This window comes from Pteropus medius, unplaced genomic scaffold (genome assembly GCF_902729225.1).
Source record: "Pteropus medius unplaced genomic scaffold, Ma_sr-lr_union100, whole genome shotgun sequence".
Classification (NCBI taxonomy): domain Eukaryota; kingdom Metazoa; phylum Chordata; class Mammalia; order Chiroptera; family Pteropodidae; genus Pteropus; species Pteropus medius.
The window spans coordinates 421561-445954 of record NW_024346692.1 but is presented as its reverse complement, the minus strand read 5'-3'; the positions used below and the strand labels follow the sequence as shown (position 1 = coordinate 445954).

General features: G+C 42.0%; 1 protein-coding gene across 4 annotated transcripts; it reads right to left on the bottom strand.

Moving 5' to 3' along the window:
- Positions 1 to 6004: 6004 nt before the first annotated feature.
- On the bottom strand, positions 6005 to 23611 carry BCL2L14 (BCL2 like 14). 4 transcript variants are annotated; one of them, XM_039876369.1, is made up of 6 exons: positions 23425 to 23611; positions 19458 to 19903; positions 15156 to 15332; positions 13089 to 13180; positions 9961 to 10227; positions 6005 to 6428 (listed from the first exon to the last, which is right to left on the bottom strand). In XM_039876369.1, exons 2-6 carry the CDS (start codon positions 19894 to 19896, stop codon positions 6390 to 6392), a joined length of 1014 nt encoding a protein of 337 aa, XP_039732303.1. In that variant the 5' UTR covers positions 19897 to 19903; positions 23425 to 23611; the 3' UTR covers positions 6005 to 6389. The 4 variants fall into 4 exon arrangements, with proteins under 4 accessions (XP_039732303.1, XP_039732305.1, XP_039732302.1 ...); XM_039876371.1 differs by having other exon boundaries at positions 13089 to 13156; XM_039876368.1 differs by lacking the exon at positions 6005 to 6428 and having other exon boundaries at positions 8551 to 10227.
- Positions 23612 to 24394: the final 783 nt, after the last annotated feature.

Genomic DNA, 24394 nt, shown 5'->3' with positions numbered 1-24394 from the left:
TCAGATACAACAAAACTCACCTTCATTGTTTGCATTTCAAATAAAATACAGCCTTGGAAGAAAGGCTTGCTTTCTGGCAGTAGTTGAGCTCAAACATCAGGTAGTTAAATGGAAACCAAGTTTTAATATAAAGGTCTTTCCTTAGCAGATGCTTTTGAATCAGCCAGCTTACCTTGGCTTCTTTGCTGACCCTCCCATTGTTTCCTCTGGAGGGAAAACAAAAATCATGTTAGGTTGTGCCATTTCCAGCTGAGTCAAAGAAAAGAAAGGCGGAACTATGGTTGGTTTGCCTGATTTAAAGGCAGGTACAAGAATGGGGAAAACAGTGCGAGTTGTTTGGGGTTCTTCTTTTCCCAGGTAGGTTTTTAGCTAAGTTTATGGTCTTTAATTTTAATTCTTTGCCTTGTATATGGTTACATTATTTCCATAAATTTAAATCAAAGGATAGGTTACTGTTGACGAGGTTCAGGCCAAGCTACTCCCTGTATGGTAATTTGGCATATTGAATACCTTAAGCTGAAGGAATTTAGGAAATGGCATGTACAGGAAGGACTCTGACCTTCCCTGACGCGGGTTGTCAACCCTCCTGTGAGAGATGCCTTCTCTGTACCCAGAGGACAGGAGCATCCTTATCTCAAAAGAAGGGACACAGGAACCTGAAACAGGCCCTGTTAAGTTTCTCCCATTTTACTACACTTAGTTCATACTATTTATAGAATGAATATATATTTCCATCATATCTTTTCATGACTTTACACTCTTTATCAAAGCTAATATAAACACACTCAGGTTTAACCCTTTTATTGGGTCTTCATTTCCTTATGAGGGCTTCCATGTCACATAAAACGTTAAATATATTTGTGTGCTTTTTCTTGTGAGGGATCCCAGTCCAGAATTTAGATATTTTCGTCTGCACAACACCCTATCCAAAAATTTTGAGATTTGCATTTGTAAATTCAGATTTAATCACCGTATAAAGCTGATCTTTTCCAATAAAGAGGCTGAAAAAGGATAGTTCTGCTAACTGGGTCTGAATTTACTTTGTACCAGCTACTATGATAAGTATCCCATTTTTCCCTCTCAAAATAACCAACTGATTAATGACCAGTCTTGACAGGAAATGCCAAATTTGAGTATGAAAAACTCCAGTGCAAAATTTTGATCAGAAACCGTTGGCAGTGAGTAGAGGGAAAAGGAAACTGCACTGGGTTTTAAACTAATTTCTGTTCCATTTTAATTAACTCTCAAGATATGTCTGAACTCATTTATTCTCTCATTGTTTGTTGGTACTAGTCTCTACTGGAGTTTTCTGAACCTTGACTCTTCAGCCAGCCAGTTCCACTACCTTTCCAGACAGCTACTGTATGTAAAGCATTCTAGGTGATGAGTAGCATTACAGGGTTTCTGGAGGCCAAACATCTTTGTAGTGTCCTATTCTTTGCAGATACCGTTGCAGGGTTGCAGGCCTCCTTTCTTCTGATCTCTGATCTTGCTCTGCATTTCAAAGGAATTTATACTTTTTAAAAGACAGCCGCAGCCCATCATACAGCACAAGCTGTATGGCAAAATAAAGTGATTTTCTTGAGAGCTTTTTGAGTTCTGGTCATCCTCCCAAAAGCTTCCCCACTATCATTACCCAATTTCACAGCCTTAAAGACTCTTGCGTTTTGTCCAGTGATTAGGTTTTTTTTTTCCCTTAGGGATTCCATGGGAAGGAAAGGGTTAGAGCCCTCAGATTCTATGCAGTGCTGCGATTCGTAGGCACAGATGTATAACATGGGAAGGTTTTTAAGTGCAAATTCAATTTAGATCTAAGGTGATTTATATTTTCTGTTCTTATATCAATTTTCATTGTTGATGTCTCAGGAATTTGTCCATTTCATCTCTGTTGTCAGTTTATTGGCATAAAGTGTGTCCCTTAACCTTTTGTTTTCATTTCTGACATTGGTAATTTGTCTTATCCATATTACCAGTCTTTTCAAGAAATTAGCTCATGTTCTGATTTATTTTCCTCTATCGTATGTCCATTTTTCTATTTCATTGTTTCCTACTAATTTCCTTCCTTTTACTTATTTTAGGGTTAAATTTGCTGCTGCTTAAGGTGCAAGTTTATATCATAGATTTTAGACTGTTTCTGATATAAATATTTAAAGCTATACATTTCCCTCTAAGCATAGTTTAGTTGCACTTCAGAAATTTTGATGTTTTCATTATCATTTAGTTCAAAACATTTTCTAGTTTTGCTTGTGATTTCTTTTTTGAGCCATGGGTTACATAAAAGTGTTTAATTTCTAAATATTTGAGGATTTTCCAGGCGTTTGTTCTTTTTAGATTTAATTTCATGATGGTTATATGTACCATACGATTTTAATCCTTTTAAATTTATTGAGACTTGTTTTATGGGCCAGACTATAGACTATTATGGTCTATAATAGTGAATGTTTTATGGGCATTTGAGTAGGAGTCTGCAGTTGTTAGATGTAGTTTTCTATAAAGGTCAAGTAGGTTAGATTGGTTTATATTGTTCAAGTCTTTACTGATTAATCAGTTACTGAGAGTGTAGAGATTTCCATCTGTAATTATGGATTTGTCTATTTCAACTTTTTGTTTTAATCAGTTTTTGCTTTATTTCAAGCCTTGCATAATTTAGGATTATTATGTCTTCTTAATAGGTCACCATTTTATCATTTTGTAATGTCCCTCTTTCTCCCCATATTCCTTGACCTGAAGTCTACGTTGTGACTGATATTAATATACGCATTCCTGCTTTCTTAGTTTCTCATGTATCAGGTAGTGTTGAATTGTAGGATACCCAGCTCGTGTTGGAGAATTCTTGGTGGTGTGGAAACATACATACACACATACACATACACACAGCAGAAGATGCATAAACATTAGAATTATGTCTTCTTGATGAATTGACTTTTTTATTTTTAAATGACATTAATATTAACACTAATGTTAATATTCTTTGCTCTGAAATCTACTTTGGCTGATGTTAATATAGCCACTCCATCTTTCTTTTGACTTGTGTTGTCATATTTCTTTTTTTCATACTTTTAACATAATGTCTTAATATTTAAAGTGGGTTTTTGTTTGTTTTTTTGTAGGCTGCATATAGCTATGTCTAGCTTATAGAATTTTGTGTTGACAACTTTTTTTCTCTTGATACTTTCAAGATGGTACTCCATCCTCTTCTGTCTGTATAATTTCACAGGAAAAGTTTGCTATCACTTTTCTTGTTTCTCTGTGTAATGTGCTTTTTTCTCTGGCTACTTTCAAGATTTTTTTTTCATCACTGGTTTTGAGCAATTTATAATGTGTCTTAACATAGTGTTCTACATATTTTTTTTTTGTAATTGGCATTTATTGAGTTTCTTGGTTTGGTGGGCTTACAGTTTTCATCAAATTAGGAAATTCTTCACTCCAGTTACACATGTATTAGGCCAGTAGAGGTCACCCCACAGTTCTCTGTTGCTCTTTTTTTTCTCCCGTCTTATTTCTCTGTGTTTTAATTTGGATCTATTGCTATGTCTCCAGATTTACTTATCTGTTCATCTGTAATGTCTAGTCTATTAATCCATTCAAGTCTACTTTTCATCTCAGAATTATAGATTTCTTCTCTAGAAGTTTGATTTGACTCATTTATAATTTCTATGTACTTCGCATGTTTAGTCTTTCCTTTGGCTTATTATGCACATGCAATATAATTAAAATAGTACTAATATCCTTGTCAGGTAATTCTATCAGCTCTATCATTTCTGGGGTACCTTTTCTTGACTTTTCTCCTCATCATGGGTCTCTCTTTTTTTTTCTTTTTTACATGCCTTGTAATTTTTTATTGGATGCCAGACATTGTCTGTTACCTTGTTGAATGTTGGATATTCTTGAGCTTTGTTCTAGAACATAACTAAGTTGCTTGGTAATGCTTTAATTCTTTTGGTTCTTGCTTTTCATCTTGTTATGAAGAACCAAAAGTGTGTATAGGGCTAATTCTTTCCCATTACCGAGGCAAAATTCTTCTGAGCATTCTACCTATTGCCATGCAACTTTTGAGGTTTTTCCATTCTGGATAGTGGAAATAGGCACTACTCCAAGCCTTATATGAGCTTTGGAGAACGTTCCCTTAATATTTTCAGGCGGTTTTTCCCTAACTTTTGGATAACGTCTCACATGTTGATCAGTATTCATCTGAACACTTGTGGGGAACTATCTGCAGATCTCTGGAGCTTTGTGTTCCATTCTCTTCTTTCCAGCAAAGCTGCCTTGGCCTTCCTGGACTAGGCTCTACTCAGGGAGACTGTCGAGCCCTGCATAGGTTCCCCTCCTTCCAGCACAGCCCAAATACTTTTTATCTGCAGTATTCTAGGGTATTCATAGGGCTCACTTTGTTTCTCATTTCTCAGGGACCAGTTTTTCATTACCTGAGGCACAATGTTCTGTTCTTTCATATATTTTGTCTAGGGATTTTTTTTTTTTCAGTTATTTTAATGAGGAGATTAAATTCAGTTACTATTACTTCATCTTGGCTGGGAGCTGCAGATGATATTGGAACACTTGAAGAGCTAGTTAAAGTTATACATACCTTGGGCCATACTCCAATCTTACTGATTTATAGGTTATAGCAGTGAGGTTAAGGTATGGTTCTACAACTGTGCACTGAAAATATGCCAGACATTAGGTATACAAAATCAAATTAGACATAATATTTGTTTACAAAAGAGTTTGCGATCCAGTGTGAAAGACTGGCTCTTACGTACAATATATTAAGTATGATGTCTATATATAGAGTGTTATGGAGCATCCTTATGAAGAAAGGTAACCAAATGTAGCCTCACTGTGGCCAAAGGAGGCTTAGAAAATACTTCCTGGGGGAAATGGAGTGAATGTGGAGATAGGAACTAGAGTTAGTCAAATTAGTGGAAATGGGGGCAAGAGGACCAGCAGGCAAGAACACCTCAAATGGAGAATATATTGTTATGAAGGCTCTGGGCTGCAAAGTTACATAATACATTTGGGGAACTGCAAATAGTTTGAAATGGTTAGATCAAAATGGGAAAAGGGATGGTCTCCAGTATTTCCACCTGTAAAAGAAACTCCTTTATCCCTAATATTTATGACTTTCAGTGTAGGGAAGAAAGTAAAAGAGAATAACTCATTTTAATTGAGATGGGTCAGGTAGTAAAGCAAGTGATAATAGATAGGTCTAACTTTCCCTTGAAGCTGAAAGCATGTCTGATTAACTAATTCATTTATTTGTTCCCCAAAGGTTTATTTAATACCTATTTTACATCAGGCTACATGTTAGGTGCTCAGGGTCCAGAAATTTGTAAGACCCTATAATTTGAAAGTATTTTTAAACATTGGTATATCTTAAATACTTACTATGAAACATATTTCGCTTACTAAAACACCTCATTCTGAACAGTGTCATTTTCAGAAAAACAATCTGTGACTGCTTTGAGAAGAGAGGAAATTTTCAACTTAGCTCAGGGCAGCACATGATAGTGAACATAAGTGAACACTTGGCACTAAGTACCAAGTACTGTTCTAAGCACTTTATATAAATTAATTCATTTTATCCTCATAGAATTTTTAGTACTATTACTTATTGCTTATTTTAACCATGAGATACTCTTGTGACAGTGGTCTTTCTACATATTTATTTACCAGCTGCTACTCAGCCCACTCCCACAAAAAATAACAAAGTTCCAGAGACCTTGAGAGGCAGAGGTGAGGTCACTGAGAGAGCTGAGGGTCGTAGGAGTAATTGTTTTCTGCCAAATGGAACTTTTTTAAACTGCCAAAGAATTCTCCCAGGGAAGTGAGTCAAGATATGGCAATATCTCCCCAAACTAGTAGCTATCGCAGTAAACTCGAGAGTCTCTTTGAGCTATGTCTACCAATATGAACAGCAACATCTTAAAGGTAGGCTTGAAACAATGTCATTATTAAGCCATCCCAAGTATAGTTTAAAAAATAAATAGTACTGGAAACCAAAGAGTAGGCACATGCACAATTTATCATTTTGCCCTCATGAGCTCGGTGAATGTCTGTAACACACGTTTCCTAAGTTGGCCGGCAGAGGTAGGATGATGGTTTGTTCTGAATATTTGAAAGGAAAATTACCACTTGTCTTTCTAGACTTCCCCACACTCTTAGTGGAGGGCCTGAGAAACATGGATGTCAAGGCCATGCTACTACAGTGTATGAGCTCAGATGAACAAGACTTCTCCTGATGCCTCTTTGGTTCACAGGAATAAGGTTTCGAAAACTTCAATGCTCCATCTGCCATGTATATTTTTATTTTCTCCTGGAGTCTCTGCTGAGACTGATGTACACAGGACCACAGTTGGCCAATGAGAATTCCAGACTACACATCTGATGTTTCAGTCTACTTCTTCATGTGGTATCCCAAGTACTTTTTCCTAGAAGGGAGAAAGAGAAATAGATTCTTAAAATTCCATGTTTGATTCACTGTTGAAGTGAAAACATAATGCCTGTTATTCTGGGTATGACCCAAGGCTCAGAGATTGTGTTAGGGGTTGGGGAGGGCTTGGAAAGGTGACTGCCATCCTCGGTATGCTTGAAAGGAAAACATCAGCTAAGAATGTAGGTTACCCATCTAAGGCAAACAGGCTAGATGGGAAAAGGCTTTGATGCCGTATTTAAAATTCAAAAGAGTACATCTGGAAAGATCAATGATTACGGAGAGTGTGCACCTCTCCTTTCAGAGTGCTAATGAGTGAGGTGGCAGGACCGCTGGGTAATTACATGGATTGTATTCCACAGTGAGGAAACAGGGCCAAGGAGTGAATTAAAATCTCATGGTAGTTTGTTTAGCATGCTTTGTAAACAGAGTTGTTATTCATTCATTTGATTGGTTGATTCATTATTCTATAAGTATTGGCTGAACATATGTGTTGTATATAAAAGTAACAGGAGCTATGAGAGAGAAGAGGCATAAAATACATAATCCTGCCCTCACAGGTTTGCAATTTAGTTGGGAAGGTTAGATGCACTTTTATGAAATGTGGAGTACTGAGATAAGTAGGAATGAACCCTGAGCTCCTAAAAGCCTAGGAATAGTTTTCTTCCTTCCACACCACTACAAGGACATCCCAGAGAGCCACCAAAATAAAAAAAAAAAAACTGAGGCCAATGGAAGTCCTAGAGGCTTGCCACCTGGTGTCATCTTTTTTTTCCTATTCAGGGAAACGGAACACAGGTCTCAGTCCACTTCACACATCTGTAGCTCATAACAGCTTAAAGATATTTTTTTTATCAACATCCTTCTTTATTCTTTGCAACTCTTTCTTTGTCACTTTGGAAAACTTGGTTCTTTCTCTCTCATTCCTTTTTCTTCCTCTTTTAATTTCCAACTTCGTGCTCCAAATTAAACCTAATTATGTCCAAGACTTGGAATTAAAATTTATGATGACCTGGCAAAGGAAACTAATAAATTTTGAATTAAAACTACAAATGATGAAGAACTAGCACCATCAAATTCTAAAGCCTTTGAAAATTCCCTTTATTATTTCTACTGACAAATCCATCTGTTTTCTCTAATTAGAAGTGTTTTTCTCTCTAGCAACAGCAGCCAAATTAAAAAAATAATAAAAATGTTTATGTTCTTTTGTCTTTCCTCTTTTTATTTGCTTATTAGAACCACGATTTTTCATAACAAATTTATTGAAATATACTATAAGTCATCCTTTTAACGTATGTATTTCATTGGCTTCTAGTATATTCATAGGACTGTGCAAACCATCACCTCTATCTGATTTTAGAACAAAAGAAACTCCTTTTCATTAGCAGTCATTCAACCATTCCTCCTCTCCAAAGCCCCAGGAAATCACTCATCTCTCTATGAATTTGCCTGTTGGGACATTTTGTATAAATGGAATCATGTAATAGATGATGGCCTTTTTGTCTGACTTCATCCATCCATCAGTTCATTTGTTTTTATCATTGAATAATATTCCATTGTACGGATATACCACATTTGGCTTTTCATCATTCATCATTGATGAATATTGGGGTCGTTTCCACTTTTTGGCTTATGAATAATGAATACTGCTATGAACATTCATGTACAAGTTTTTATGTGAACATTTGTTTTCAATTTTTAGGGGTATAAACCTAAGAGCGGAACTGGTAACTCTATGTTGAACATTTTGGGGAACTGCCAAATTGTTACCCAAAGAGGCCGGACCATTTTAGAAGACAACCAGCAGTGTAGGAGGGCTCAAATTTCTCCATGTCTTCACCAACACTTGCCTTTTTTATTTTAACCATGTTAGTAGGTGTGAAATGGTATCTCATTATGGTTTTGATTTACATTTCCCTAATATTGAAATGAAAGTATCAAGCAACCATCTTTTCAGAAGCCATTTGTATATCTTCTTTAGAGAAATGTCTATTCAAATCCATTGCCTCTCTAAAAATCAGGTTATTTGTCTTTTTATTGTTCAGTTGAACAAGTTCACTATATATTCTGAATACAAGTCCCTTATCAGATATACAATTCCCAAATATTTTTCCATTCTCTGAGTTGTCTTTTCACTTTCTTGATGGTGTCCTTTGAAGCAGAAAACTTTTTAATTTTGACGTAGTCCAATTTATTTTTTCTTTTGTTGCTTGTGCTTTTGCTGTAGAATTGCCATTGTTTGTAGGACACTTTTGGCATTTCAGCTACATTAATTAACTAAATAGACTTTGGAGAACTGGCCCATGAACCCAATTGATACTTATAATCTTTCTGGAAAATATATTAAGTGGACCAACAATGATGGTGATTTCCTGTATGTAATTATAGTGCAAACATGAAGTGTTATGAGGTTCAGAGCTGGTGAGGATCTTGAGCTGGAGTGGCCAGGAAAGGCTCTGGGACAGAGGAAGGACTTGAGGGGGTCCTAAATATAAGGTCAAAGAATCTATCCTCTTAGCACAAGTTAAGACTGCTTGAACTTGGAACACTTAAGAGCCTTAGTTGTTCAGAACAGCGACTTAAGGGTTATCACATCTCATCTGGTGCAAAAGTGGAAAATGGGGAAGAACTGAAGATTGAGTGAGTTCAGTGGGCATCCACTGACGACCATGGGAGATACTTCAGCCCCTTAGAAAGATCAGCTGTACTTTTCTTCTGGTGGCCAAGAGACTAAGCCTATTTGGAGGCCTCAGGGTCATGCTGGGCCATGCTGAGAGCAGACTGACCCTGCTGCTGGCCCCTGAGCATCCCCGTGGAAAGGGCTAAGAATCATGTGGGGCAAAGGCCTGTCCTCCCAGGAAGGGCTTAAACAGACAAAAATGCCCTAGGCCTCTTGAGATTTAAAGCTCTGGAGTAAAGTATTTTGACGAGGTTGACCTTATGAGGCTATTTGAACATGGCAGTTTGAAGGCTATCTCAAGGAATGGGAATAAAGGAGATCGGGTCATTAAAAACAGATGAAAATGTAACTCTTTGCTTTTGAGTTTGTATCTAAATGTCCCCATCAAAATGCTGGGCCCAAGCAGCAATGACAAAATGTCATGAACCTTGAATCTCTGCGTGAGGATTATGCCCACATCTGAGAGTATGAGGAACTGTCTGCCTCTCCTTGTCTCCCTGCCAGACTTCTGCTGCCTGCAAAATTTGTGAAAACAGAAATTATATCTATCTAAACATTTTATATCTCAACATCTCATTTCCTGTTACATCTGACCAGTCCCTCTCCCCTGACACACATACCCATGTTCCCTTTGGGAGCTCAGTAAATATTTATTGATGATAAAGATAATCACTAAAAATATGTTCCCGTCAATGGGATATATCTCTTGCCACTCAAGTGTCCTAAACCCATGAGAACTGCTTCACTGATGTGTTCCCTTCACTTAAAAAACAAAACGAAACAAAAAAATGTTTCATCCCATCTACTCTGAGATCTGGGAAGATGTATTTTTTAAATAGGATGTACTTACCCATCCGCCATGCTGCTGGACCCAGGACGAAAAATTCTCTTTCAGGTACTTGGTTCCAAAGCCTAGCATCTTGTTCATGGGGTGGTTGTCGATGGCGGTGAGCTTGGCCATGACGTCTATTGCAAGAGCAGCCTTAAAGCCCTGAGCTTTAACTTCTGATTCTCCCCTGGTATCTATACCTCTTAGGAACTGGTCTGTGATGGTCTTGAAAACAGAGTAGGTCAGCCCATCCCGGAAGCTGTTCATCAAAGCCTTGTCTTTCTTCAGCTGCGTACAAGAAGATAAGCATTTGGTAGAGCAGCTTGGGCTATTGAGGCAGACTCTCTAGCTTAACAGCGGGCCATGAAAACACCCAATGGAAAACAATGGGTTCTAGTTTCAGTCGTGGCACAATGTCCTACAGAACCGGACCAGGCATGTGCCTGCTCTGAATTCATTTCCTCTGGACGATCAGTGATATAACAGAGCAGCCCATTAATTCGACATTCAGTGAATGTTTCCTGAGCACTTACAAAGGACAGGTACTGTGGCTGATTAGGATCCACGCCCTCACTCAAGGGGCTCACAGTCTAGTGACAACTGCAATACAATTTGTATAGCAAAACAATATAGATGCTTTGTTAGAGATTGTGTCAGGGACAGACTGAAGCCTGGAAATCACTATCTTGGCTCAAACCTCCGCTCCTCCTTTCATCTGTGCAATCTTGGGAAAATTACTTAAGCTCTCAGCTTCAGTTTTGTCACTTTAGCAGGAATGACGACAGTACCTACCCTCTAGGGTAACAGGAAAATGCTCGGCACGGTACTTGACGTGAAGAAGTGCTTTCCAAATTTTAGTAATTTTTCAGGACGCGGTGAGAGTAGAGGGGCCTCAGGGAAGATTCCCTGGGGTACACATGTTCACTTAAAAAAAAGAAAAATTCTAATCCATTGATTCCTTTCCATGTTCTAGCTGTTCTATTTTACCTCCCCTAGTATCTCTCTGCTCTACCTCCTTTGGACTACCCTACCTCTAACAAAAAAAATAAATATTGCTTCTGCTGCTTTAGGAAAAAAACAAGGCTTGTGTCCTAAAGGCAGAACTCATCTTCTTTTAAAGCCATCCTTGCAGTCAATGTCTTAATATGATGGTTGTCATTGAAAACAGAAATGTCTTAGTGAGCGAGGACTAAATAAAGGTTTATTTGAAAATCCTCTAGTTCTGTGCGTGGGGAATGATATAAACTGAGCAGGTTTATAAAAGCGATATTCTGGGGATGAGGCAAATGCTATGGAAAGATTTTGGTGCACCCAGCCCATCCCCCAACTTCCATGAGACGCAGGGGCCTATCCAAACTGCAAATCTGAAGCGGAAATGACCAGTGTCCTCCATACTGAGAACGGACGCCTCTTATTCAGTGACCTAGCTGAAGAAGCTACACTCAAAAACTCAGCGAGAAGACTGGACTTGGCCAGAATCCAAATGCCAGCAAGAAACATCTTTCAAGAGGGCCTCTGCCTCTCCCTCTCCCCTGCCCCTTTCCGGTGCAGCTGGGTCTGTGGCATCGCAGGGAGGTGCAGGGTGAGCCTGCACAAGTTCTCGGGGACGAGGGGCTTTGCAGATGCTCTGCAGCCATGGCGGGGGCCTTCTTCACTGGCCCACTCTGGTGGGAACTCATACCCACACAGCACGAGTCAGACCTTCCTTCCGTTCCTGCCAGATCCTCTACTGGGGGGGGTCCATGAAGAAAAAAGAACAGTCACATGTTCTACATAAATAATGTAAAGCATCACCTCAAATCATGAAGAGAGTGTATTGGCACATTGATGTGTTTTTAAGTGGTAATTTGTGGGTGAAAATGAAAGCATCTCTCTTCATGACCAGAGGTGTGGCTTTCATCCCTCCTCCTGCCCCTGGCCTCCCTGACCTGCTGCAAGTCACTGCCTAGGGAGGCCAAGGTGGAGGTGGTTGTGAGAGCCACGGAAGGTTTGAGCTGTAAAGGACCTCTGAGAACATCTGATGGATCCCCCCAGTTCAGGTACTGGGCTGCTGGCTGGTTATTGGCATCTGCTTGAAATTCGTCTCATGATAGGAGATCATTCCTTCAGGAGGCAGCCCTTGGCTCCGAAGGACAGCCCTAAGTGCTAGAAAATTTGTTCTTAAAATGGGGAGTTATCAGTTTCCCCGCCACTCCTATCCATTGGTGGCAGTTCTAGAAAACACAGGGGGTGTCCTTAAATCATGTACCATGTTTTATTTTCTGCTTCCTCTGCACTCCTACTTGTGGTTCTGAAGTTCCTACACTCCATTCTCTTTAGTCTAATATCCTGGGGTTTTCTCACTGTTTCTCATTCTGTACCATCTGCCATGCCCTTCACCACCCTGTCACCACCCTCTGGGCACACCTCTGACAAAGGCATGAGGAGAGGATGTTGTGGCTGGGGTAGCATGGCTGGCCATCCCCAAGGCCCGACTTCCTGCCCGTGAATCCTGGCAAAACAAGGAAATGGGTCCCCAGGCCAGCCCTTGATTGACAAAGCAACCCTAGAGACTACTTGATGGTCTGCGGGTGATGGACACGGACGAGATGGCATTCAGAAAGCACCTCTCATATGTGCCTGATTGGAATGACGAGTCTCGACTTCCAAATGGCAGGAAATCCAAATCCTCTAAGTCACAGTAACCCACCTCCCCAGTAACCCGACTTTGAGCAGAGAACAGTCCACCACTCGGGGGAGATTTCAGAAAGGGCTCCAGCCTTGGAGCAGCTGTGAGAAACAGATATCCAGGCTGCAGGGCAAATGCAAAAGTCTAAACTTCCCTGAGGATCAGTTACATGGGGAACTAGGTTCAGAATTCTATTCAGCAAATTCTAATTTATTGGTGTCTTTTCTTATAATAACAAAAAGTTACTTTTCTCATTTCCAAAAATTCCAAGGAGGCTCCAGAAGGTTTACTTATGTTTTCCAAAGTGATTCATTTTTGAGATGCCGCCAGCATGAAGAATTTTGACTCCAAGGGAAATAAAATTTAGGGCTAAGTGGAAACCAGAACCTTGAAAAGGAATACAACCTGGAGTACAATTCTGTTCTCATGGAGCGGTGTGTGGGCGCAGAAAGAAATCATGTTCGTTTAAGAAGCTCTATACCTCTCTTTCCAACTGATCCCCTGAGAATTTCAGCAGCTCAACGATTTTGGCTATTTGGTCTTCTCCATCTGTCAGGGGAAAATCTGTTATTTCTTTCAAGAAAAAAAAAAAAGTCTTAAGTTTTCCCAGGAATTGAGGAAGACAAGTGCTTTGTAATTTTGGCAAATTAAATCTTACCTCCCCTTTTCTGATCAGACACAAACCGTTCCAGACATCCTCTCCTACAGTCCCCTCTTTCCCTTTCTTATTATTCTTTCTTCCTTCAGCCCTCAATTCTCACCGTGAAATTCATCACTTTATTTACCATAAAAATGTTGTTGAAGATGTTAGTTCCACTACACATGATTCCATCTCTAAAGATATTGATTATATTCCCCCTTGAACAGTGCTAGAAATAGCCAAATTCATGGTCTCATTTAAGAGGGGGGTACAGCCCTCCTGGCCTGCATTTTGAGAATTAAACTCATTCCTAAACCCATCTTATTTTCTTGCTGTTGTTTTCTTTTTTGCATTATTTTTCAACTTTGATTTATTTTACCTTACCAAAATGTGTGCTCTGTAGGCTGTGTCTTTAAAACAAGGTGAGGTATAAATAAATAAAGTTAATAAGTTCCCCTACTGCAAGGGCCAAAATGCAGACGGAGAGAGAGACAGCTACAGTTGGTGTGTGGTGTGTATGTTGGAACGGGGGACGTGGGGTAGGATTTTTCTTGTCTCAAATGTCTAACAATGAAACATGAGGGAAATAAATGGTCATTGCTATAGCACAGAATCCAAACAGAGAAAAAGCCAGTTACTGAGAGAACAGCATTTTTTACTTATGGAACTATCTCTGAAGTCATGGAGTCCTCATATTTGTCCCAGATAAGAGTGAAAGAGAGGCCAAGAAATTAATGTAAGATGTCACGTCCCAAAAAGGTCAAGAGAAGGGCAAGGTAAGTAGGAAGTCTGAGACTCAGGTCACCTGGGAGAAGAAAGAATGCGTATCTCCAGCGCCCATGTGTGGCTTTCACTGCTGCTGCAGCCTCTCTCCAGGAAAGCTGCTGGGCCAGTGGCCCCAATGTCTCACGTGCACAGAGGATAAGAGCCTCAGCTTTCTTGGTGTGGGTGTTTTGTTTTGCATTGCTCAGACACATGAGAGCAATGAAGTGGAGACGACACTCTCTTTTCAGCAGACTCAGAGAGTCCTTTCCTCCTCCACCCCCCACCCCACCCCTGCCCCAAGCCCCTGTGATAGTTTGTGGTCCCAAGAGTACAGCACAGGGTGGACAAACTCCACTTTCAGGGTGAGGAGACACTACACCTTTGGAGGGAGAACTTTTGCCCTGTGCTTTGCCATGCTACAGACCCAGGAGCCACCTCTGCCCCATCATCCTCTGCTGGAGTTTGGGGAATGTCAGCCATGCGTAAGGACTATCATTAGTGAGGGAGTGCAGGACTGAACTTCCCTTCCTGTGGCACGTGGTCCTGTTCCCCTAAACTCCAGATTCCTGCAAGTCTGATGGGACTTATAGTCCCAGCTATTGCTACAGTTATGGTGACAACTGACCCAGTCTGGTCACTACTCCTCTGTCCTGCTTCATGTGTTGCACCAGACCTGATGTCTGATGCCCCACCCCTCCCACCCTACCCCTGCTCTTTCACAGGAGCCGAAGGCAATGTTATAACTTCCAGGGCTGGTGCTCCATCTACACCCTAGGCTCTCGCATGAGCGAACTGGTCCGTGGCCATTGCTAACACGATTAAATCTAATACTGCATTTCCCCCAGGAAGGGGGAAAATGGACAGAGTTGACTGCACATTTTGTACTTCCTCCTTTCCATAGACTTTTCTTTAGACTTAGCAGTGAGCTTGACCAGTCGCTTCCATCTGCTGGCACACTCCCCTTTGCTTGGGCTGGTCTCTAAGCTGAAGGTCAAGGCCTCCAGCATGTTGCTGCCATGACTTTGGTTCAGGTCAGCAGAGATTCCTAAGTCCCAGAGCGCTAAGCCGAATAAATACATAAATGCTTGTATACGTCTGCCTAGAAAACACCAGCCCAACACAAACACTCTGAGGGAAGTTTACCTTTCTTAGGACTTGCAGCTCTAGACTGGGAGCCCTGGGCCTGCAGGTGGAAAGCCTGTGGTACCACACTCCCTTTGGTCTTGAAGTTTCCTCCCTGGGTGTGCTCTTCTGGCGGTGGCCAGGAATAAACAATTTCAGCAACTCGGTTGGCGATGGAAACAACCTTGGGGTCCACATCTGAAACAAGACAAAACGGTGCTGAGAAGCCCTTCCCAGAAGAACTTGGTCTGGCTCATTGGTATGCACAGTTGCTCGAAATGAAAAGACCAGCCTAGAGTGAGAGGAAACTGCCTGGGAGCATGTGTTGGGGGGAGGCCCATTCTTCAAAAAGCACTGGCAGTTGCCTGGCAGAGGCTGGGATTGGGGAGGAGTCCACAGAGGAATAATTGCCACCTTGAAACAGTTGCCCTTCTGCACCCTCTTTTTGAAGTCTTGCAAAATTAGGGTCCCCTGTCCCCTTTGCGAAGGAAGGAACACAAAAGAGAGTGCTTAGTTCTTTGCTTGAGGGAATGCTCATTATGCTTTTATTTTTATTCTTTTTGTTGTTGTTGTTATCGTTTTGGACATCCTTTATATCTTGGAGAGCTGGCCCTTATGTGCCTAGAAGGGCATTCAATAGTTTGACAAGCCATTGGGGTTCGTCACTAAGGAAAGAGAAATATCCCTGCTCTCAGGCCATATTCATTACTCAAGTCTATTACCAAGTAAACACTGAACTGCCCTTGCTTATAGAGTCCTCTCTCCTCCAGGTCTTCTGGGAAACATCCCATTAGGGCTGATAGGAAACAAGGACACACAAAATGCAAACCATGGACTTCGAGAATGTTTAATACAGGGATAGAGTATGTGTTTGCACACACAACTATAGAATAAAGCATTTTGAAATATGAAGGTTTAAATGACATTGGCCCCCTGAACGTCAAAGCCTGTGAAAGACAAGTCGCTTTGCCACTGGTGGCGGGGTGGAGTCGGTGGGGTGAACAGGTGGTATTGCTGAGTTGTTTGGGAGTACAATTTTTATTGTCGATTCATTACTAAGTTCTTAACTTTTAGAAGCTTGTACAAGGCCTGTCTTCAAAGCCATATGAAGCTGGCTTATCACATAATGTTTGCAAAATAATACTATTTAACTCACAGACTTGAAGGAAGAGTTTTGGCTGGGAGGTTTGTGTGCCAGGGGAATCCCTAGGCTTTATAAACCAGGATAGGTAAGAGGCAAGGCCTGAGTCTCAGGAGAGATTGTGTCACATGAAAAGCGGTTTTGACACCTTGCAGAGCTGCCAAAGTGAGTTCCGATCCTCTCTCCCTGGGCTCCTCCACAGCACGAGAGCTTCGGTGCTCTCCCTTCCACTGCTGGCGTTCACTGAAAGGCCACAGGGACAAATGCTTTGTTTGTAATGCCGCCCTCTAAAAAAAGGCATAACGGCTTCCTTAAAAAGCCATATGTTTCATGCTCCATCCATAGGGTTCAAAAATGGATAAGGTAATTAAAGAAAAAAGAATAGCGGTCAAGTACAGAGGCCCACTGCATTTTCTTCCCATTCTAACAACCAAAACAAATATACTTTCCACTTTTAAATTGCCTTATTGCAGCCCAACCGGCCTCCTCTTGGATTCTGGCCACCGATGGCCTCTGGCAAGGAAATGGCAAGGGGGCGCATCCCAAAGCCGATGAGAACCTTCCTCTGCAGCGTCCACAGAAGGGAAAAGAAAGCTTCATTTTCTACCTCGGTATCCTGGTGCAGCCTGTCTAGGGCCATCAGTGCATGGCTCTCTCACCAGAAGTCACGCTGTGCCCATCTTGTACCCAGAGAAGGCAGATACAGGCCCCAAAGACTGTCCCTTGTCATCCCCCAGCCCCACTGCCCCCAAGTGGCGGGGCAATCACAAGACCTCCAGCAGGTACAGAAGCACACAGTCTGACTTAACCTGTGTTCATTTTATCGATTTCTATAAATCAGTGGGCACGGAGTGATGGGTGCAGATGAAATACACGCAGGAAAAACTATAAGCAAACACATTTTGATTCGGATGAACTGGCTATAGTTAAGATTCCCATTCTGAATGCCTTAATTTTAAACACCGGAAAAAGACAAGATTCCCTTTCTGTCGGAGTAGGTTCCATCTCATAAGCAATGAAAAGTTAGATGGGGGCAGAAAGAGAACAGAAAGGCTGCCCATCCTTTGGAGTCTATTTTGGGGGTCATTGTGGAGCCAAGGAGAGAGGGGAGCAGAGTTGGGAAGGTGCCATTTGGCCTTTGGCCCGAGGCATTTGCTTTAAAGGGAAGGGGCAGGGAGTTTGGGAGAGGTTTTCACATGGCCGAGACAGCAATTTCCCACCCAGTATCCATTTTCTTCTTCCTTAGTAACAGACCCCTGGAATGTCAGAGGCAGCAGTGGACCCACACGCAAAAAACTACATTTCCCAGTCTCCCTTGCAGTAAGGAGTGCCCAGTGAGACGTAAGGAGCTGGGTGCAGTTTTAAGAACGCTCTCCAAAAAGGAGCTGAATTATCCAGGAGATGCCCTTTTGTCCTTCCCTTGCCTCCTCTATTTTCTTGCTTGAAATGTAGGCAGGATGGGCTGGTGTCCCAGCAGCCACTTTGGAATATAAGGTCACTGTGAGGCTGGAAGCCACCGACTGAGGGACAGTAGAATAAGATTCCCTAATGACTATGGAGTGGCCGTATCAGGCCTGGGCTGCCAAACTTTGGTCTTCTTTTAATGGGAGAGAAAAATAACCTCTATATTCTTTAACCACAGTTATTGGAATTTTCCACTATATGTCACTGAGCCTAATCCTAGCTGCAGCATTCCACATGTAGTGAATCACAGCTCCAGAGAAATAAAAGATTCACAAGCGAAAGAATCTGGGCTGGCAGTTTCTAAAAAGTTGTCAATTAAGCCTGTTGTCTGAGTCCTGCAAATGGCAGCCCGGGCTCCATCATGACCTTTAGTTAAAAGAACCCAGGTGAAGCCAACTGCTGAGCTCTGATTTATATGGGGCAAAATAGAAATAGAATGCGAGGCTCACACCAACCATAAAACCAACTAACCACCCACATATTTAACTAAACAAGAAAGTGAGGAAAGAGAAAGGTGAGAAGAGAGGATAACTGTACACGAATGTTCAAAGCTAAGCCTCCTTAGGAGGCGATCATGTCTCCTTTTTTAAGAGCTATCTATGTATAGAGAGATCTTGAAATTTTAGGAAATAAAAAAGGTCAAATGACACTTCGGTAGTATGGAAATACAGGATGTCATTTGTCTCACAAAAGCCAGAAGATGAAAGTCTGTAAAATCTTCCTCTGTCTCCTGGCAAAGTCTAAAGAACAGGCCAAGAAGAAGAGCCTATGTAGGTGCCCTGAAACTCTTCTGCTTGCTCCAGAGCTCAGAGACCACGCCCAGCGGGTGGCTGCCATACCACGGGGGAGAGGAGGAGTACCCCAGGTAATCTGACCCTCCTGTTCTAAAATTCTGTGTCTAATGGGAAATGGGAGTGTTCTTGATCACGAAGAATGATCTAATATTGTCCACATGCGAGCTGACTTTTCAAGCCAGGACAGTCACTAGATTTAAAAAATTGAGACATGACTGCCACCTGTTGACTAATTATTGACAAGTTACACAATCCAATCAGCCCAGCAGGAGGGGGATTTTCTTTTAAATCTGGGCATTGGGCAGTAGGTGTTGTTGAAGGGGAGGAAGACGCTTATGCAAAGTTTGTGGACGAAGGGCAACGCTCTGTGATGAAGACTTTTGTGAAAACGTTTTAGTCAATAGAATGTATCTTCCCACTGAGGGAAAAGTGTGTCAAATACTTCAGTTTTTTTTTTTTTAGAATGTTTTAAACTTTGAAAATTATGTTTGTACATAGCTACCTGATCTTTCCATTTGCCCTAAGAGGTGGGGAGGGTGGGGTACCCCAATGTACAGATGGAAGCACAGAGGTGCCAAGAAGTGAGTTGGCTTACTCCAGGAAGAGCAACGGCGAGCCCATCCTGAGCTCTTTCCTTTACATCGATCTCTGGCACGGAGGTTTAGGAATTTGGGCATAAGCTCATTTACAGGCAGTGGAGCCGGAAAACCAGTCCTGTTGCCCTTCAATGCCATCCTCTTCCTTTTTGCTCAGTCTTGAGAAAATTAGAGCAAATATTACTGAATATTAATAACTTGGAAAGCAAAGGCACAGCGAGTGCCCTGCCTAAGGGCACATTGTCAGCCAGGAAGAGATGAACTACCATGCACACAGAGAAGGGAGAGATTTGGTTGAGGGAGAGAAAGAATCTCCCCAAAATCCTACCTTCGGGCTCTAAGCGCTGCTCCACATTAGAAAGGGTCCTAGACCACTGCTGACCGTGAAGACTGCCTTGATATTCTGCCGCCCCTAGCGCCACAGCTTGAGTCTCCGAAGGCGAGCTCTGTGAGTCTTCTTCCTTCTCTATTACTCCAAAGAGTGTTCTCCAAGAAGACTTTTTCTTGGCAAGGCTTATGGATTTCTCACTGGATCGGGAATTTCTGCAAGGCCAGGATACCTGTGTCCGTGACTCGTTTGCTGACCAGCTCCCCAGTCCTTTCTGAGACAGACTTCTTGTTCTCAGCCGCTTTGGTGAGAAGACAGCGGAGGTGTTCTTGAAGACATGGTGTTTGACATAGAACTCCAGGATTTTGAATTCTATGGTGTTTGGGTCGTCATCATCAAGGGAGATCTCCTCCAGGTCACACGCACTGGTGGTGCACATGGTGGGCCTGCAACAACAAAGTTCTCATGCATCCTCCTACCTGTGGGCCATCTACTCTCTGTAGGTCAGGAGAGACAGGGGTGAAACTCAATGCACCTTTACTGAGCATCTATTCTGTTTGTGCCGGGAGGCATGGGGTAGGCACAGATGGCTCTTTCCCTATAGTTTCTTATAGTCATACATATGTGTGTCTGCCTTTCTATCTATCTATCATCTATCATCTATCTCATCTATCTATCTATCTATCTATCTATCTGTCATCTGTCATCTATCTATATCTATTGTGTGTGTGTGCAAAGTATATATACTGTAAGATATGAAGACCGAGATGTGGCTGGCTTTTCTAGCACCTAGCACAATGCCTGACACATAGTAAGTTCTCCATAAATGTTTGATGAATGAATGAAAAATGATTATAGAGCTGCCAGGTAAAATATGGGATATCCAGTCAAATTTGAATTTCAGATAAACTACATGCAACTTCTTAGTATAAGTATGTCCCAGATATTGTATGGGACATGCTTATACTGATGCTCCTCAACTTATGATTGGATTGTGTCCAGATAAACCCATTGGAAGTTGACAATACCATAAGTCAAAAATGCATCATAGCTTGACCCAGCCTACCTTAAACATGCTCTGAACACTTATATTAGCCTATAGTTGGGAAAAGTCATCTGACACAAAGCCTATTTTATAACGAAGTGTTTGACTATCTCATGTAATTTTACTACGTATATCGCTTTTGCACTATAGTAAAGTCGTAAAACCATAAGTCAAATCATCACTAAGTTGGGGACCACCTGCATTAAAAAAAATTATTTGTTTATCTGAAATGAAACTTAACTGGGCATCTTATATTTTTATGCAAATCTGGCACCCCTGTGAATGAAAGATGTTGCTTAGAAATATTGAGACCTGAGGTAGGTGTAAGGGAGTAAAGGGGACCAAGGGTCAAGGCTGAGCAACTTGAGACAATAAACAAGAGAATGAGCCAGAAAGGATGAGGCAAGAGTGAGACATGTGGTCAGGAGTCTGGGCAGCCACTTGGCATGGAAGGGGATGAGCCCAGGCAAGAGACCAGAGCTGGAATGTGTCAGGAGAGGATTTATGAGGTTTCCGGATTGAAGCATCCATTTGAATTGTGCAGCTCGGGATGCTGTGGCAGGTAGTACATTTGGGACCTACAGGAGCTATATACTTGGGGAGGTCCGTGAGCCCTCTCTTCAAGCCATAATACTATGCTTCCGAAGAAACTACCATGTAAGTTAAACCCAAATCTTCTAATGTATTATGAGGACTTTGAAATTGTGTGTGTGTGTGTGCGCGCCGTTGTTGAAAAAAGGAAGGGTTGGATTTCTTTAAGAAACAAGTTTGCTGAATGTTGATTCAGGAGCAACGTCAGAAGAGGAGGCAAATCACTGAGGTCAAGATGGAGCGCATTTTGACCTTTGTGAAAGAAGATACTTTCCATTTCGTGAAAGCAGATATTTTTGTTGTGTCATAGGCTAGAAAAGAAGGGAGTATTGGGCTCAATCAACAGGCAAGGCCAAGGATGAGAGAGAAGCAGAGAGCACAGCAGTGCTCAGGCGATGGTCCCCCAATGAATGAGGCAACCCTACTGAGTGGGTGAAGGGGGTGGGTGCTCTGACCAGGGCCCGGAAAGCACTTGGCTAAAAGAGAATGCGTGGAGACATAAAAGTATTAGTTACGACGCTTTCAATGCATTTAACAAGTGTAGAGTTTTTTCTCCTACTAATCCTCATTGTAAATTAAGGGAGAGCTTTTGTAAAATGTATAGCTGAGTCTCATTTTACAGCAGCAGAGAGTTAATGTATCACATGTTGGATTCCTTCTGCTCTCAGCTACTCCCGTTTAAAGAAAAAGCCCAGCTTTTCTGGAAATTTACACCATAAGTTTCATGCTAATTTTTATGGAAACGAAGGCCTGAGTGGGGCCCCCTGAGCACTGGTTCAGAGCTGGGAGGGGAGAACTAGCTCAGCAATAAGACTTGTGAAGCTCCTTCTAATTCAGTGACTCATGGCTCACAACCCCACTTCTATCGCCCTATGTGAACCTACTCTCTCCTTATCTGCAGCAAACCTCACCAAACTACTCTCAAAAGCAAGGTCACAGAGCTTCATTTGTTGGCCTCTTTTTCCTTCCAGAAAGTTCCTTTCCCCCCTACCTCTCAAATGGCTAAAGTCCTTGGGGTTTCCCCACAGCCTGTCCTTTAGGAGTCTGGCAGAGAAGGGCGGCCTGGTGGGTACGGTGTGTTCAGCCGGGGAGCCCGAGGCTGCAGGGGAAGCACCAAACTCTCTGTTATTTCCAGACACATCTTTGGGATTTTTCTAGCTCTGGATTTGTTTGTTGAGGTTAGATTTCACTTCCCTTCCTGTGGCAGGTAGTGGATGTGTGAATGGAGGAAACAACTCTTGTGCATCCTTCACGGTTCCACGCAGAGGCTGCATGACTAGCCCCCGAGGTGAGCTGGACAGAACTGACGCTTAGTTCACTCTGTGTTGGCCTGTCCCGGGTGCGAGGGGCGTGGAGGCGCCCTGGGCAAGAGGTTCAGCGAAAGAGCTGGCTTCCACTGCTCTGGACACACAGATGAGGCCCAGTGTAACTCACCAGTGTAGACGATCATCTCCGAGGGAGGTTCCCAGACCAAATGATGAGCTAAATTTGGTCTGGTTGCCTTGAGCCTCCCTTTGAGTAACCTATGCCCCCCTATGCTGGTTAGAGGCAGTCTGCCCTCCCTTTTCCTTCCTCCTCCAAACTTCAGACCTTTGAGTGTCTTCATTCTTTCTCCCCAGTTTCTTATCTCCCAGTATGACATGTTCTTTAATCCTAAGGGTGAAATGTGGAATGTGGTAAAATGCCTGAACTTTCTACAATAGAAGCTAAACTGAGAGACAGAGCCTTGGGTCATACTAATCAAACAAAAGGACTAAGGCTCTGATGGTAGGACAAAGGGAGTAGAAAGGAGGGAGGTTTCTAGAGGGGAGACAGAGGGATCCCTTGTTACCTGGGCCTGGTACTCAAGGAAGTCTTTTGGGGGTCTGCCAGGACTAGACCTGGTGCCCAAGTGCCCACAAGGTGCTCAGGACTCTGAGCTCAAACCTAGGATTCCTGTCCTCAGCCCCCTCCCTGCTCTAGGGGAGAGGGTCAGCATCACCACGACCCACCGTCATATCATCACATACCTTGTCATATATTCAAAGACAGAGAACTGCATCATGTTAAAAATGATTCAGCTAGTTACATCTTAACTGAACTATCGCCTCAACCTTCTGTAGCAAAGGAGAAACAAAAGAGAAACCTAAATATTTTTTTCTCTTTCCTTGAAATCCTAATAAAACAGATTTTAGCTGTCATTTGCTTTCTGAGCCTTACAGGATAAGGACTTTTTAATTGACGCAGGAAATGTCTCCTCTAGTTAGATTGCCTCATTAGTAAAACCAGGACTGGAGACCCGACCGTGTCCTGGGAAGGCAGAGAATCAAGACTGATGCCTCCTGGTGTTACCTGGTCTCGAAGCTGGCAGTGGTTTCTCTTGCTTCAGGGAGGTGGCAGTGAGAATATTTCTATACTTGAGTCTCTCTCCACGAAATTTAAGAGGAAACTTTCACCAAGTCCTCTTGGCTTCTCATTTAGGAAGGCTCGAGTGATCTAAGTCCCCATCGGAGTGTAGCCTCTTGGTTTAGGACTGAGGCTGAAGGGAGGCTTAGGGAAGAATTGCCACTTCCTTGTTAAGCCCCACCCCCAGCCTTTTAACTGAAGGAGAGGCTGACCTCTGCCCGCAAGAGCTGACTCTAAAAGTTCTGTATCTTTTAACAAAGAGTCTCATTGCCCTTCAAGACAATTATGTGGGTGTTTCTGATAGTTTTTAACTTTCTTTCCATTTCGGCACTTCAGCAAATGTTTACTGACCACTTAACATGCGATCGGTATTATATACATATTTAATCTTAACAACACTGAGAGGCAGGTGTTATGTTTCCTACTTTTCAAATGAGGAAAGTGAGGCTCAGAGAGGTAAAGTATCTTGCTAGTGGTCCCTATCAGTTGAGCTAAAATCCAAACCCTGGGTTTTCAGGCTTCACACTATATCACATTACTTTTCCTATAGGATTTAAAGATTATATTCAAATGGAACAACTGGAAAGCTTTAAAAACGAATTCTAACCCTAGCCATAGTAAAAGTCACAATAACTCATTTAAAGACCATATGTCAGAATTTTAGGAATAGAATATTACTGTACATATACTTAAATATGATTTTACACTCTATCCAAATGCTTAACTGAAATAGACATTCATGGCCATACTCGTGATCATGAAACCGTGAGTGCTGGTTGGTCAAAAGGTGAAGATAAAGGAAGTGCGAATGGTGAAAGAGGAATTAAAGCTATTTTCATAGAAGTGAAGGAAGAACTGGCTGTTTAAATATTAGGCAAACAGATCCATGAGAGGTAAAGGGAGGGTGGTTGTGGGA

Bases quoted from the DNA above. Each gene is read 5' to 3' on its own strand.
- BCL2L14 (XM_039876368.1), bottom strand. From the start codon at position 19,896: ATGTGCACCACCAGTGCGTGTGACCTGGAGGAGATCTCCCTTGATGAT. The intron at 13,181-15,155 runs GTAAACTTCCCT...TTTTCTTGAAAG, and splicing joins AGCTGCAAGTCCTAAGAAAG to AAATAACAGATTTTCCCCTG. The intron at 10,228-13,088 runs GTATAGAGCTTC...TCTTGTACGCAG, and splicing joins GGGATCAGTTGGAAAGAGAG to CTGAAGAAAGACAAGGCTTT.